This window comes from Balaenoptera borealis (genome assembly GCF_965194805.1).
Source record: "Balaenoptera borealis genome assembly, chromosome: 6".
NCBI lineage: Eukaryota > Metazoa > Chordata > Mammalia > Artiodactyla > Balaenopteridae > Balaenoptera > Balaenoptera borealis.
The window spans coordinates 111,801,608-111,817,535 of NC_138863.1; the positions used below are offsets into that span (position 1 = coordinate 111,801,608).

General features: G+C 40.2%; 1 protein-coding gene across 3 annotated transcripts in view; it reads right to left on the reverse strand.

Annotated features, from left to right (window-relative positions):
- UBXN4 (UBX domain protein 4) overlaps window positions 1–12,461 on the reverse strand; it is a 31,981-nt gene extending 19,520 nt beyond the window's left edge. For 2 of the 3 annotated variants that reach the window (XM_082397905.1, XM_082397904.1), the window contains exons 1-5: window positions 12,224–12,461; window positions 4,785–4,887; window positions 2,176–2,204; window positions 1,389–1,507; window positions 565–739 (exon numbers count right to left, since the gene is read on the reverse strand). In XM_082397905.1, coding sequence (XP_082254031.1) covers window positions 565–739; window positions 1,389–1,507; window positions 2,176–2,204; window positions 4,785–4,887; window positions 12,224–12,305 — 508 coding nt within the window. In that variant the 5' untranslated portion in view covers window positions 12,306–12,461. The remainder of the gene's footprint in view (window positions 1–564; window positions 740–1,388; window positions 1,508–2,175; window positions 2,205–4,784; window positions 4,888–12,223) is intronic. The other variant, XM_082397906.1, reaches the window with a different exon arrangement.
- Between the last annotated feature and the right edge of the window lie 3,467 nt (window positions 12,462–15,928).

Here is a 15,928-nt window from a genome sequence, read left to right on the forward strand (position 1 = left end):
TAACTTATCTAACCCTACATTGCCTAATACAAAGCTATATTACACAAAACAACTCTGACTGTGCATGATCCCTAATATACAGTATAAAATTTCTCCTCTGCCTTTTCTATCAACCCCTCTGCAGTAACACCTCCTATTGCTACAAACTCTATTTTACAATTAACTTTTAATTCTAATTTTAAAAGTGCAAATACAATTCTCTTAAAAGTGTATAGTATTTTATGTTATAAAAACAATTTCAAACACATAAGTTCACTTGGTCCTTTCGATATCCTCTGGCTGAGAAGAGATTTACAAAACTCATGAGTATCATAATGACAGTCCCTGAACCATAGCACAGTAGCAGAAATTACTACTATCAGCTGTTCTGGACTGTTGCCTATTTGGGTTTGAAGGACAGAGTCACTGACTTTATCCCCTCTGCCACTAAATGACAAACATATTAAATTTTAAGTTAAATGAACGTGAAGGGGGAAAATACAGTATTCTTATTTTTAAGGATATTAATCCACAGCCTTTATAGTGGAGTGTTTAGTGTACCCAAAAGGGTACATTAAAAATTACCTGTTGCAGAATCTGACTTTGTATCAGAAGTGGGTGGTGTCTCACAGAGCTCTACATTTCTGGACTGACAGTTTTCAGAAGTGTTGTTATGATCAAATGAGGTGGATGGAGTAGAGACTGAACTTTCTGACTGGCAACTATTTGCCACTGATATTTCACCTTTTAATGAGTGCATCTAGGGAGAAAAAACATTGGAATTTAATTACAGATAAGAATCTAGGTTTACCATGGTATATGAGAACAAAATATGAGCAAGTCAATTTGTACTCCATAGAAGGGAGAAGTACTAAACTTTCCAAGTAAATCAATCTAAAATGTATAATCCTATATATGACAATAATCACATTACGGAATTTCAACTGCAAGGTGACAAGAGCATAAAAAGATATTTAAAGCACACTGTTGATTTTTCTTACAATTAGAATTCAAGGAAAAAAGTTACAAGCTATATTAGCCATTTGTCCAAAGTGGATGCAAGTGAGAAATTGAGTAAGGTCCTTAAAACAAGTCAAGCAATATACCATTAGGGACCTTAATGTGACAGCAACTCCCTTTTGCCAACAAAATAATAGTGACTGCATTATGTGGCTGGCTGAGGGAGAAAAAGGGAAGGGAGAATAAGAAGTCACTCATGTATTAGGTATAGGCACCTCGAACTTCATAATGTTATTTTCAAAACCAGTCCAGAAAGACAGTATTTACTACCTTTTAATAGCATGGTTAGTTCCTGAATATTCAGAGTGACTCCAAAAATATTCCAACGTCAAGTTCCTGACATACCATTTTCCCATGTTTATACAAAGAACAATTCTGTTCCTTCTCACCTGCCGGACTTTGTGGATTCTGGTAACAAGTTCATCTGCAGGAACACTTCCTGCTATTACTTCCAAGGGAATTCCACTGTCTCCAATAAAGAAACTTGATGGAACACACACTACAGGATCTGTACAGTTTAATTAAGTCTAACAATTCGTGGGAAACAAGGGAATAATTTTATGAAACACTATTGATAACAAAGCAAAAGAAATCATCTTTGTGAATTTCACAATATAATCGGCTAACATGTTCACAAAATAATTTCAACTACCCTATCACTATGCCTGTAGTGCATGTGATATGTAAATTATGATTTATCTATATCACATATATAAGTGGAAAACATCCACTACATTCCCCTCTATCATAACTTTTACATCTATCTTACCTCTTGCTAGTTACTTCTAACATTCCAACCAAACTGCATCATATTGCTTTCCAGCTATTCACAATTTATAAAACTCCCCAAGGGGACTTCCCTGGCCTGCCACCGGTTAAGACTCTGCACTCCCACTGCAGGAAGCAGGGGTTCGATCCCTGGTCGTGGAACTAAGATCCTGCATGCTGCACGGTACAGCGAAAAAAAAAAAAAAAACCAACAAACTCCCCATGATTCCATTTGCTACAAGGTACTTACTGTCTCAAAGGACACTTAGTAATATAAAGTTTCCATAAACAAGAATGCATGAGTTCCTAAATAAAAATGAATAATTTCTAATTGTCATGAATCAACCAAAAGAAAGGTAAATCCTCAAGCAAAATATATATAAAACCAATTCTTCATGGAAAGGATACAGATCTGTGAAAATTGTAGGCAGGCTTCACTGTAAAACAAAATCAAACAGAAAATCACTAGATGAATACAAGTATTTCCCAAATATTGAGTTGTTTTTATAAAAATTTACTGTAGCAATTACAAGTATTTTTCTGAAACTATTAGTTCCTTTCATAGCCATCAACTGAAAGGGGAAAAACGTAATCCTTATCTCACAGACCTTTTTTGGTTTGTTTTATAATTTTCAGATTAAAGAGCACTTGTTATGGCAACCCACAAACTGGTGGCTGGATCTGGCACCTAAAAATCAACTTAGCATCTGCCCCATGTGGCTTCCTCAGCAGCAAGTATTTCTGAATACAGTATCTTAACTTGTAATAAGAAGATATTAATACCTGTGACTTACTTGTGCAAGTGATAATACAATACTTTATAATAACAAAGGATTCAAAACAACCTAAATATCCACCAATAAAAACTGATGAATCATGCAATTACAAAAAAGAAAAAGGTATAAAAAAGTATGTCAAACTACTACCATTTTTGTAAAAAAGGGGAGGAAAACAAATATATTTTCTTGATTTGGTTGCCTCCAGAGAAGAGAACTGGGTGGTCAGGGACAGGGATGGGAGAGAGACTTTACACTATAATATGAATAAAAGACATTGATCAATGTAGATGAGTAATTCCAAGAATCAAATTAATGCTTCCAAGAACCAGAAATCTGCTTCATTTTCTCTGAATATAAGGCATGATTATCATAAAAACATCTGAAAATACAAAAGTATAAAGAATAAAATTACCAAGAATCCTACCTTCTCAGAAATTACCACTGTAAACTTTTGATGCATTTCCTACCAATCTATTTTCAATGCAGGACATAACATAAACTAACACGTTCCTAGAACATTAGGTAGCTTTGTTATTATTATATAATAAATAAAATTTACTTTTCATAATTTAAAAGACACACTAGATTCTATTAGTAGACTGTCCATAATGAAACAAACATCAACCATCACTATATACAGGTAACCCTGCAGCTGCTAATAGAAATTTGTTTTTAAAAATACTGGATATATCAGTCTGTATATAAATCTCAACAATTCTGAAATTCTCATTTCTTCCACATTCCCAATAAACCTCTACATTCCTTCTGCCATTACTGACTCTAAAAGGTGCTTCTGGAAGATAATGAACAATATCAATGACACAGCAGACTCTTTTTAAAAAACTATTACAGCTCAATAAATATATAGTTCAGTAACTGCTGCTGTTGTGAGGCAGACTATACTATGATTTGCTTTGTGATGTTTTGTTAATAAAGAAAATTTTTAAATAAAAAGTTTACAAACTTATAGGTAAATTTCTGAATATTTTAATCTTGACAGTAATTTTCATTTTGACATTACCAATATCAAAAGGACAGAACTACCACTTTAAAACTGCTAGTGAATTAATGTTTCCAGGCATTTATCATTGATGGCTGCTGCTAACACCATAAAGAGAGACAACAGAGCATTATGTACCCTCTAATGGAAGAATGGAAGACTTACAACCATCTATGAAGTAGTCTTAAGGGCGAAAAAACCTAACCTGAATCCAACTGTCAATTTACAGAAAATAGAGGACAGAGTAATAAACTAAATGACACTAACAGAGCTGCAATGAACAAAACCCGTACTGTAGGAAACTACATAACGAACGACCTGGTTTCCCAAAAAAATAAACTGCAAAGAAAAAGACAGAGAGACATAGAGGCGAAGCCTACAGAGTAAAAGAGACTTGAGAGAGATCAATGCATCACAATGTGTGGACCTTGATGGATCCTGAACCAAACTGTAATAAATTAAATTAATAATAAAACCATGACTGATGAGAGAACTGAAAATTTGAACACTGAGTAGATATTTCAAGTTAAGAAATTAGATTCATTTTTGACGTATTACAGTTATGTTAAAAAAAGTAAGAATCCTTATCTTTCAGAGACATACCAAAATATTTATAGATGAAGTGACATGATGACTGAGATTTATTTCAAAATTATATGGGATGAGTTGAAGTGGGTGAGGGAATAGATGAACAAGACTGACCATGAGTTGATAACTGTCGAAGTAGCTGACAGTACAAGGGGGTTCATTACACTACTCAAGCACTTTTGTGTGTGTCTGAAATTCTCTATCCCCCCCAAAAAAAAAATTAACGGGGGGAAGAGGGATGTATTAATAAAACAGACTTGTGGTTATCAGGTCCTACGATGGACCTATAAATGTCCTTATTCTTATTGAACAAAATGGTTCCATTTTCAAAAATAGGATCCAAAAGAGTGGTCAACCTTTCAGAGATATTTAATATATGGTTTACAGTCACCTCCAAGTTTTTAGAATCTGAGGATCACAGTTTCTTTGCATTACTGGTGCATGTCACATAGCTGCTTGGCAGACCAAGAATTCATAAGTTTTTCAGTATGATATAATGATGAACTTGAAAAATGGCAATCAGAATTTAAGTCCCTAAAATGTCTTAGACAAAAATGAACATTCTTATAGTCTAAGAGTATCACCATAAATCACAACCAAAGACAATGGTTAAACAAAATTTTAATTACAAGATTAAAACATAAGCAAACCTTTTGGTATCGATTTTAATAGCAACAAAACTGTTTGAAGACGCTTCTGTCACTTTCTCATCTTCCCAACTTGCAGCCATCTGTGTAGACTGCTCATCATCACCTGTAAAACATTTCAAGCATTCTTAAAACATAAGGCCAGTATCTGCTGATTCTTTTCCCTGGAAATCTGGAACTTCAAATAAAATGTAATCTCACAAATAATACTTTCTACGAAATTTGAAAACTGAATTTTCCATAAATGAAAAGTGTGACTTATATGCATTGTTAACATTAATAAAAAGTAATGAAAAACAAAATACTGCTATTTAGATTATACAAAGTGTTTTCTAAATGAAGACATCCGAATTATGATGCAAATATTATCACAATAATTAGAAGTCATGGGCAGAAATGTGACTACTTTGGCTTTTCTACATATGATTTTATAAAATAAACATACAATACTTTTCCTTTATGCAGCATCTTTCTGTTGAGTTCAATGTCCTCCACACACACCCCACTTATTTTCCAGAATTCCTCCAAGGTAGACAGAAGCAGGTGCAATCCTGTCTGCAGTTCTGGACCTGTCTTTTGTTATAGGCATACTAATTATAAAAGTTACACTGATCCAAAACTAATCTATGGTGACAGAGTTCAGCACGGTGGCTACTTTGGTAGAGCTACTATTGATTGGGAAGGAGGATGAAGGAGGCTCTGGGGTCTTGGAAATGTTTATATCTTTTTTTTTTTTAATTTTTATTTTATATTAGAGCATAGTTGATTAACAATGTTGTGTTAGTTTCAGGTCTACAGCAAAGTGACTCAGTTATACATATACCTGGATCTATTCTTTTTCAAATTCTTTTCCCATTTAGGTTACTACAGAATATTGAGCAGAGTTCCCTGCACTATTCCATAGGTCCTTGTTGGTTATCCATTTTAAATACAGTAGTGTGTACATGTCAATCCCAAACTCCCAATCTATCCCTACCCCCCAGGTTCCCCCCTGGTAACCATAAATTCATTCTCTGTGAATCTGTTTCTATTTTGTAAATAAGTTCATTTGCATCATTTTTTTTTTTCAGATTCCACATGTAAGTAATATCATATGATAGGAAATGTTTATATCTTATCTGAATGATAGTTACACAAGTGTATTCATCTATAAAAATTCATCTAGTTGTTCACTGAATATATTTAATATACTGTATGCCATACCTCAGGGACAAAATGTTTTAAAAGTTATACCTATCAAGAGATTATTTCCATTTTAGACTTGTAATATCTAGATTTTGGCATAACCACTTATTGGTGGGCAAAGGGAAACTTACCTGAGTTAAGTCACTGAAAAAATATTTCTGAGGTTAGCAGAGCTAAGTGTTGAGCAACCTTTGCCAATTTATGCTTAAAAAGGCTTCAGGTCACATTTCTTGCTTTACAAAAATGAGATCTTTCTATACCTACTCTTTTGTAAGCCGCTTTCTTCCCATGTGTGTTCCCGCCTTCCCCAATTTAATCCACCCTTAGCCTTCCCCATTTCAGTTATCTGTTAATGGGTAACACCATCCTTTCAGTTCTCAGGCCAAAAAGTTTAGTTATTCTTGCCTTCAACTGACGCTATCTCCAAAATATATCCAGGGACTTCCCCGGCAGTCCAGAGGTTAAGACTCCGCGCTTCCACTGCAGCAGGTGCGGGTTCGATCCCTGGTAGGGGAACTAATATCCCACATGCTGTGTGGCATGGCCAAAAAATTAAAATAATAATAATAATAATAATTATATATATATATATATATATATATTTTTTTTTTTTTTTTTTTTTAAAGCACCTTTCTTTAAAAAGTCAGATCAGGGACTTCCCTGGCGGTCCAGTGGTTAGGACTCCACACTCTCACTGCCGAGGGCCAGGGTTCAATTTCAATCCCTGGTGGGGGAGCTAAGATCCCACAAACTGTGCGGCGCAGCCAAAAATAAAATAAAATAAAACAAAAAGTCAGATTACATCAACCCTCTGATCAAAATTCTACAATAGCTCCCTATTTCCCTCAGAGTAAAAGCAAAAGTCCTTACAAATGACCTCAGGCCTTCGGTTACCTCTCTGACCTCATTTCCTTTTACTTTTTTGCTGTCCCTTTCCTTCCTATCCCTTTCCTTTCTATTCCTCAAATATTAAAGACATTCTTGCTATAGGTCTGTGTACTAGTTGTTTCCTCTGCCTGGAATATTCTTCCCCCAGATACCTACACGGTTAACTCTCAACTCCCTGAAGTCCTTGCTCAAATATTATCTTCTCAATACAAACTTTCCCTAATCACTACTTTAAAATTAAACACTTCAGGGAGTTCCCTGGTGGTCCAGTGGTTAGGACTTGGTGCTTTCACTGAGGGGACCCAGGCTCAATCCCTGGTCAGGGAACTAAGATCCCACAAGCCGCACAGCATGGCAAAAAAGTAAAATAAAATTACACACTTCAAATATTCCCAAAGCTCCCTCATTTCCTGATTTTTTTTTCTGTAATACTTATCACTTTCCAATAGACTATGCGTTTTACTTATTATGTTTACTGTTTATTGTCTGTCTCCCTCCACTAGAATGCATGTTCTGTGAGAGCAAGGATTGTTTTCCTTTTTATTTACTGATATAACTCAAATGCCTACAACAGAACCTGGCCTACAGTAAAATACCTGGAATATAGCAGGCTCTCAATAAGTATTTTGTGGAATGAATAGCTAAATTTCTGGTATAGTATCTTGGCATGCCTACAAAAACTTGACTAATGCTGCACAGTTGAAAACATTTTTTGTGAAATGAGATCCAGGAATATTCAGTAATAAGGGGATTGAGAAATCTGGCCACGGAAAAGTAGACAGGGACTAGAATGCATCCACAGACCAAGACCAAAAGAACGCCCATTAGCAGACCCCTAGATGTTGAAGCAGCAAATGGGAAAACTATCATTTGCAGTGAGATCATTCTGAGCACATCTTCAGACACTATGCGGTGAGGAGAGATGTAAAATTCCAAGTAAATGACAGGATTATCAACCTAGAAAATAGCTATATAGGAACATTTTTACTAAACTTAGAGAAGGCTGTGCGGTGATAGGGATCTTTTTCATTCATTCTTTCTTTCATACATTCACTATTTTATTCCACATTTACGTTGTGCTAGGCACTGAGCTACAAACTAAATATAAAACAAATGAGATACTATATGCTCTCAGTGGAGCTTAAAATCAAAAGATACAAAAAAAAGTACTTGTTTGGTAACTCTAAGTAGTTATAGTGTTTACCGTGCTGAAGAAAAAAAAAAAGACCTCTTTAGATTGGTCAGGGAAGCCCTCTCTGAGGTGATATTTAAGGTAAGACCTAAAGGATGAAAGAGCTGAGCCATGCCACAAGCCAGAAGAGTTCACTACACAGAAGGAACTTCCGTGTAGGGAAAGGGCTGTGTGATTACGATTGTTGTGAACAACAGGGAGCAGGAGACAAGATGAGACTGAAGAGTTAAGGGTCCAGAGATGACGCCCACACTTCGGTTTATCCAACTGGATGTAAGGTGGTGCCATTTACTTAGAAGTAGAACACTGGGGGGAAAAAAAACAGGTTCAAGCAGTAATACTTTTAGGCTTGAGAATCCTGTGAGGCATCCAAGTGGGGATGTCAAGTTGGTACCTGGAAGGATGGATCTGCCACTTCTTAGGCCGATGTCCCTCACTCCCTCACCTATGCTGTATGACGTGGACAGGGTCTCAAATGTTCCATCCCCACTAGCAATGTCTGTCCATGAGTCAGGCTAGTGCAGCAGCAGCTGCTTGACCAACAGAGATGGAAGACTGAATGGAATTACATTAACTCAGCAAGAGTTATCTTAACACTGCTGGGTGGGATTATTAATCGCCAACTTCAGTATCTTTAGTTTCTTATTTTTAATCAAATTATGAACTGTGCTGTGGACTTAGGTGGGCCAAAGATTTTAGGAGAAAACATTACATCCTTGGTGGTATGAGCAGTATCCAAAAGTAAAGCCACTTAAAAGAATAGTACAAACTCTGAAGCAAAGAGCTGCAGACGCTACAATCAGTAACTCCAACCTAGAAAAACTCAACTGGTCAAAACCTAGAGGGTTTCTTAGTCTATTTTAACCAAAAAAAGAGGTATGAAATACTGTCTGTCAGTCACAGAGATTTTAGCCAACTAGCAACACTAGTCAGTGAACCCACACCTCTACTTCAGAATCCTTGTCAGATTATTCTGTCTTCCCAAGAATAGAATCAAAATCTTCTTCAGTTTTATATCTTTCAATTTACACAGCTATAATACTTTGAAAATCCTTGTTAACTCGTTGACTTAACTAGTAGTAATCTCTCTAGTCTCTTAACATCAATCCTACATATTCTTTAATTCATCCATGAAAATTTCAGTAAAATATAAACAATCTACCTAAAATGCTTCCCACTTGAGTGGTTATATGAAGCAATGATTACCCTTAAGACCACTCCTTCCAACTACAGAGACTCCCTCCAACTATTATATCTTTTTAAATTTCAGTGAGTTGGTATATTACTATCGAGGTCTCAGACGTAAGAAAATCATGAGTTCTGGCTGTATTCTTCAAAGTCAAGAACAGAGGTCTAAGCAACCTATAAGTGTTGCAGTTTCATGACTCCACTGTCTACATACTTCTGGAGTGACACTAATCCTACCTAATCTTGGAGATTAACTTCCTAAAACTCTAGAAAAACCAACAGTATTTTCAATGAGTCAAGGGACTGACTCCTTTGGCAGATTGCTAACAGTCCTCCTGCAAACATTCAACAGTCACTGATATTCTAAAAGCATGCGACAAGGCTTCCCTGGTGGCGCAGTGGTTAAGAATCCGCCTGCCAATGCAGGGGACACGGGTTCAAGCCCTGGTCGGGGAAGATCCCACATGCCACGGAGCAACTAAGCCTGTGTGCCACAACTACTAAGCCTGCGCTCTAGAGTCCAAGAGCCACAACTAGTGAGCCTACGCTCTAGAGCCCAAGAGCCACAACTACTGAGCCCGTGTGCCACAACTACTGAAGCTCCTGTGCCTAGAGCCCGTGCTCCACAACAAGAGAAGCCACCACAATGAGAAGCCCGTGCACTGCAACGAAGAGTAGCCCCGGCTCACCACAACTAGAGAAAGCCTGCGCACAGCAACGAAGACCCAACACAGCCAAAGATAAATAAATAAATGTATAAAAGAAAAAAAAATAAAAGCGTAAGATACATGCTCATCAGTAAAAAGTTAATTGAAGAATGTATGTATTATATATACACACAAAGCCCCAAAGATCTATAACTTTATTTTTCTATTGTAATAATTAGCACTACTGTTTCCAAATGGGTTTCCAAATATTTAATGAAATCTAGCATTTCTTCTAAATTAACTGGTTAGCCCAGGAGTGCCTTCTAGGAACCTTTGGACACCATCAAATGTGTTTTCTGTTTAAAAGTATGACTACCATAATCCTAGATTTCCTGATTTCTACACCAATTTCAGTAACTACCTAAATTCTACAACTGTTCAGTTTTTTTGAGAAACAAAAAAGACACTCTTTTTTTTTTGAAGCTGCTAAAAAAAAAAAATCTGTCAAGACAAGATATAAATCCTTTTTGTGACAATGGTGTATGTCATTTTACCACTGTGGATGTAAGTTTCCTCATCTATAAAATGGGCATAATAAGCCCTGTTCTACCAACTGCCAGGATCAATTGAGATTATATATGAAAAACACAACTTAAAATGTCATTAAAACTATTACTGTACTCTTAATAAGCATACTAAGTATCATTAATTTTCCTTTCCCTTTTTTTTTAATAAAACAGGACTACTTTTTTTAAATAAATGTATTTATTTTATTTATTTATTTTTGGCTGCGCTGCATCTTCATTGCTGCGCGCGGGCTTTCTCCAGTTACAACGAGCAGGGACTACTCTTCTTTGCAGTACAAGGGCTTCTCATTGCGGTGGCTTCTCTTGTTGCAGAGCATAGGCTCTAGGCGTGTGGGCTTCAGTAGTTGTGGCACATGGGCTCAGTAGTTGTGGTTTGCGGGCTCTAGAGTGCAGGCTCAGTAGTTGTGGCACACGGACTTAGCTGCTCCGCGGCATGTGACATCTTCCCAGACCAGGGATCGAGCCCGTGTCCACTGCACCGGGAGGCAGATTCCTAACGACTGCGCCACCAGGGAAGTCCTCCTTTCCCTTTTAATCCACTTATTTCCTTACAGGTTTACCGCAGTTATTTATTTATGTGAAATATAACTCTAAAAAAGCGTTAAGAGAATGTAAACTACTCCAGCTCTTCTAATTAACAGCACTGGGCTAACATTTTAGCATAATTTAAAACAATTCAAAATTCCAAATTTAATGTTAAATGAAACTCATATTCCAGCAACTTGCTCTTCACCGCAGTGTATAAAGTTATAGGGCTATTACCTAGCCTTCCAAGTCATGAGTTAATGATGAATAAGCCATTACTAAACACAAATAGTTGAAATAATACACCTCAAATTAACGGTAGTCACAAACACTGATTTGGTTCATGTAATGAGGACCAGCAAAACCTCACAGAGGCAAAGGCTTACGGCAAATCTAGAAGATTTCAGTAATAAAATACGGAGCAAAATAACCCAGAGAAACACGGCGTAAATGAGTTAGTACACCTTCTGAAACTGTAGCTATGAGACTAGAAAAACAACAAAAAGAACCAAGGCTGGTCTGTCTACTTCTTCTAAACAAATGGTTAAAAAAAAAAAAAAATCAACTTGCAAGAAAGCAATTATTCCACATTAGATTCACCACTCCCACATCACTATAAAAAAAAAAAAATCAAACCTATATAGACCTCAAAAGTTTGCGTTTCAGGAACATACGAAAGCCAGTAACCCTGAACATCAGGTGCTTTCTCTTTGTTGATTACCGATGACACAGCTTTCTTCCTGACAGTCCACAACTAATTACAAGTAAAACCGCCTGCCTAATGGCCCGTCTCTCTTCCCATCTACACACTAACTACACGGGCGTTAAAGCCTCCCGAAGTGGATCCTCGGGGACAGAGCGCCCTACCCGGGGGGCCCGGGAGGCGGCGGTGGCGTCAGTGTACGCGCGGGGTCAGGCTCGGCGGGGCGCTGCGGGCTGAGCGGCGAGGGCCTGCTCCACCCGTCCCCTCGCCCCGCGCAGGGAGGTGACCGCGGGGCTTGGCGCGCTTTGGGGGCGAGGCCGGGGCCGTGCCTCCCGCCGGGGGCCGGGAGAAGCGGGCGGTGGGGGCCAGGCCCGGTGCGCTCCAAACGGACGGGGGAGGAGCTGAGACGCCAGGGAGACGGGCAGCCCGGGCCTCTTGGCGCCCGGAGGAAAGGCTAGGGGCCCCTGGGGTTAGAAGTAGGCCGGAGGGGGTGCCCCGGCCACGTCTCGGGCCCTCGCCTCCTTCACCTGCCACGAACACCACGAAGACCGCGCCGCTCCTCTTGGCCGACGCGATGGCGGCTGGAATGGCGCCCTGGAACCACAGCATCGCTGCCCTCGGGCACAGGCACTCGCTCGCTGTGTTGTCGCCTCGGTCCCGGAGCTGGCCCCGCCCTCTCCGTCGTTGGGCCCCGCGGCCCGCCTCCGGCTCCGCACCGGCGCGCAAGCCCGTCAGCGGCCCCGAGGACGCGCGCAAGCGCGCAGGCCGAGGCGCGCCCCGCGACACATGACGCCACGCGTCGCCGTCAGCACCGCGCTCCCGTGCCTTGTCTCGTTGGCAAGTCGGTGCGTGTAGGCGCCCGCGAGACCGCAGGCCCTGCAGTCCCGGAAGTGGAAGGAGGCAGCGGAAAGGATGACTAATCGCTAAGTGGCGTCGGCGGCGCCTTCCTGAGGCATGACGGGAATTGTAGTCTTCTTAGGCTTGGTTCCTTTAATGTGGGAAATGTCACTGTGGTTTCCCGGGCACGGCTAAGGGGGCAGCAGTGAGAACCACTTCACAATCTATAAAGAGGAGGAGAAGTGGCGCTAGTCACCGGGAGATGCCACTCTCGGCATTACTGAGACCTTAAATGTGGAGGAAATCATCCCCGCCCCGGGTGGAACCCTGCGTAGTGGGACCATGTAATTGTGTATTATGATTAGTGGCCATTGTGCGATAGGGTGGATGTCTCTCGGTACAGAACTAAACGGGCTTTGTAGGGATTTACTGCAAGGCTTTGATTTCTATTGGACTTAATTTATCAGCTCAACCTTGAAGAAAAGAACCACAGCAGTCACCTTCTGTAATACTGTACAGCCCATGTACCTGAGGGGAGGTATTGGTTGAACGCAGACCTTGAGTAATTTCCTTGTAGTTGGTTAGAGATCATTCCAAACCTCAAAACGCTTAGCTACGCTGTTGCCACAGCTGTTTTCGAAAGTAAGTCAAAAGCAGAGAATAGATAATGATGTATTTTCCAGCTACTTTTCAAGGTAATACAAAAGAGAAGAATAGATAATTTTGTTTACGATATCAAAGTACTGTGATCAAGATAGGGCACTTTGTGGTTGGTTGCCATTAAAATGAAAACTGATTCATACTTAATACTTTCTTGAAATTACATGGTCTCTATTAACTATTGGCTAAAGGCTTTTATGGTTTATTTAAAGTTGCATACGCTATTATATTAGACATCCTACATCATTTAAATTTCTCTTCCAGCAGTACAGTCATTTAACAATCCTTGCAGGATTAAGAAGGAGCTACATCTGAAAATATACCTTTCCTACAAATATTTAACCTAAAAATAGCTAACATTCTTTCCGATTTTTTTTTTTTTTTTGGCTGCGTTGGGTCTTCGTTTCTCCGCACGGGCTTTCTCTAGTTGCGGTGAGCGGGGGCTACTCTTCGTTGCACTGCGCGGGCTTCTCACTGTAGTGGTTTCTCTCGTTGCGGAGCACGGGCCCTAGGCGCACCGGGCTTCAGTAGTTGCAGCACACGGGTTCAGTAGTTGCAGCACTCAGGCTCCAGATGCACAGGCTTCAGTAGTTGCGGCACGCAGGCTCAGTAGTTGTGGCGCATGGGCTTAGTTGCTCCAAGGCCTGTGGGATCTTCCCGGACCAGGGATCGAACCCATGTTCCCTGCATTGGCAGGCGGATTCTTAACCACTGCGCCACCAGAGAAGTCCCTCTTTCTGATTTTTATTTACATTTTTCCAACCAGGGCTCTCATACAGTGTTATTATAAACCGAAATATAATGCTGATTACAGACAGTTGCTGCTTACATAGGACACCATGCCTCAGGAGGAATTAGAGTTCATCTTCAACGTCCACTTTAAATGGATTCCTTGTGATTCCATCAACATATATATCCTTTTGGTAGAGCGATGTCTTTATTTCTAATGTTAGAATTAATATTAGAAGAATCATTCATAGCCTTTCACTCTTTCATCAACTATTTATTTCTCATCTGCTATGAACTAGGCATTGTACCTGGCATTGATAAGAAGGTGAGGCAGTCAGACAAAGGCCCTGCCTTTGTTTTTTTTTGTTTTTTTTTTTTTAAATTATTTATTTATTTTTGGCTGTGTTGGGTCTTCGGTTCGTGCGAGGGCTTTCTCTAGTTACGGCAAGTGGTGGCCACTCCTCATCGCGGTGCGGGGACCGCTCTTCATCGCGGTGCGCGGGCCTTTCACTATCGCGGCCCCTCCCGTTGCGGGGCACAGGCTCCAGACGCGCAGGCTCAGTAGTTGTGGCTCACGGGCCCAGCCGCTCCGTGGCATGTGGGATCTTCCCAGACCAGGGCTCGAACCCGTGTCCCCTGCATTAGCAGGCAGATTCTCAACCACTGCGCCACCAGGGAAGCCCAAGGCCCTGCCTTTGTGACTGCACAGTCTAAAGAGGAAGACAAGTGATGATGAATGCCACAAGAGGGGAAATTCTGAGTGCTTCAGAAATGTGATTATGTGACCCGACGTGGATAGCAGGGTTAGAAAAGACCTTTCTGAGGAGATGGCATGTGAGGAGAAATCTAGCTAGGTGAAGGAGAAGACTATTCCAGATAGAGGAAACAGCAGTGTGAAGGCTCCGAAGCAAATGAGAATAGTACCCTTGAAGAACTGAAAAATGTCCAGTGTGACTAGAACATACAAAGAGTTGTATGGTGTAAATGAGGCTGGAAAGATAGCAAGCTTAGCTCATCCAGGGCCTTGGAAGTCATGTTAAGGATTGCAGACATTTTTCTAAGAATTGTAGAAAACCATTGAAGAATTTTAAACTGAGGAGTTACACATAAGATGTGTGTTTTTAATATGCAGCTATGCTGCAGTTTTAGTGGATTGCATTGGAAGTGGAAAGGGTGAAAGTGAAGAAACTGGTTAAGAACCCAGAAGTGGGTGCTTTCAAGAATTTTGGAAGCAGACCCAATAGGTTTTGTTGATCAATTAGCTATGGAATTTGAGGGAGGAGGAGTCAAGAAGAGATCTTGGGTTTCTGTTTTGAGAAATTGTATAGAAGATGGTAGTGTGATGGGGACCACTGAAGGAAGAGCAGGTAGGTGGGGACGTGGGCTTGAAGATGTGAGTTCAATATTATTAGCCATGTGTTTGGAGTGCTGGAGAGACAGCAAGAGGAGATGTTAAGTAGGCAGATAGATGTCAGGTTGGGAGCTCAGAAAACAGTTCTTACCTAGAGATAGGAATGTGAGATTTCTCTACATACAGGGGATAATTGAAGCTCTGGAGGATGTTCTCACTTACAGTGTGTGCAAAATGAGGTAAGACAAGAGTTATGACGGAGGCCTGAAGACCTCCGACATCTATAGCGTTGTGTAGGAAAGTACAAACCAGTAACAGAGACTTAGAAAAGGTATGGGGGTATGTTGAGGGGGGAGGGGGAGAATGGGAGCTTGTGATACCAGAGAAGCCAAGGGTAGAGAGATTTTTGAGAAGGGAGTGGGAAGCCGCTGTGTTGAATGCTGCTCTTGGGTCAAGTTAAATAAGATTTTTGAATGTCCATTGTTTTTAGCAATATGAAGGTGATTATCAACTTAGCAAGAGTGGTTTTGATGGGTTCTTCTGTGTGGAAGCCAGATGGCAATGGGTTGAAGAGTGAAGGGAGATAGGGAGGGGGTGTCAGTAATTGTGAAGAGAAGGAGGAAGAAAGGACATTAGCTGGAGGGATTTGGACTGA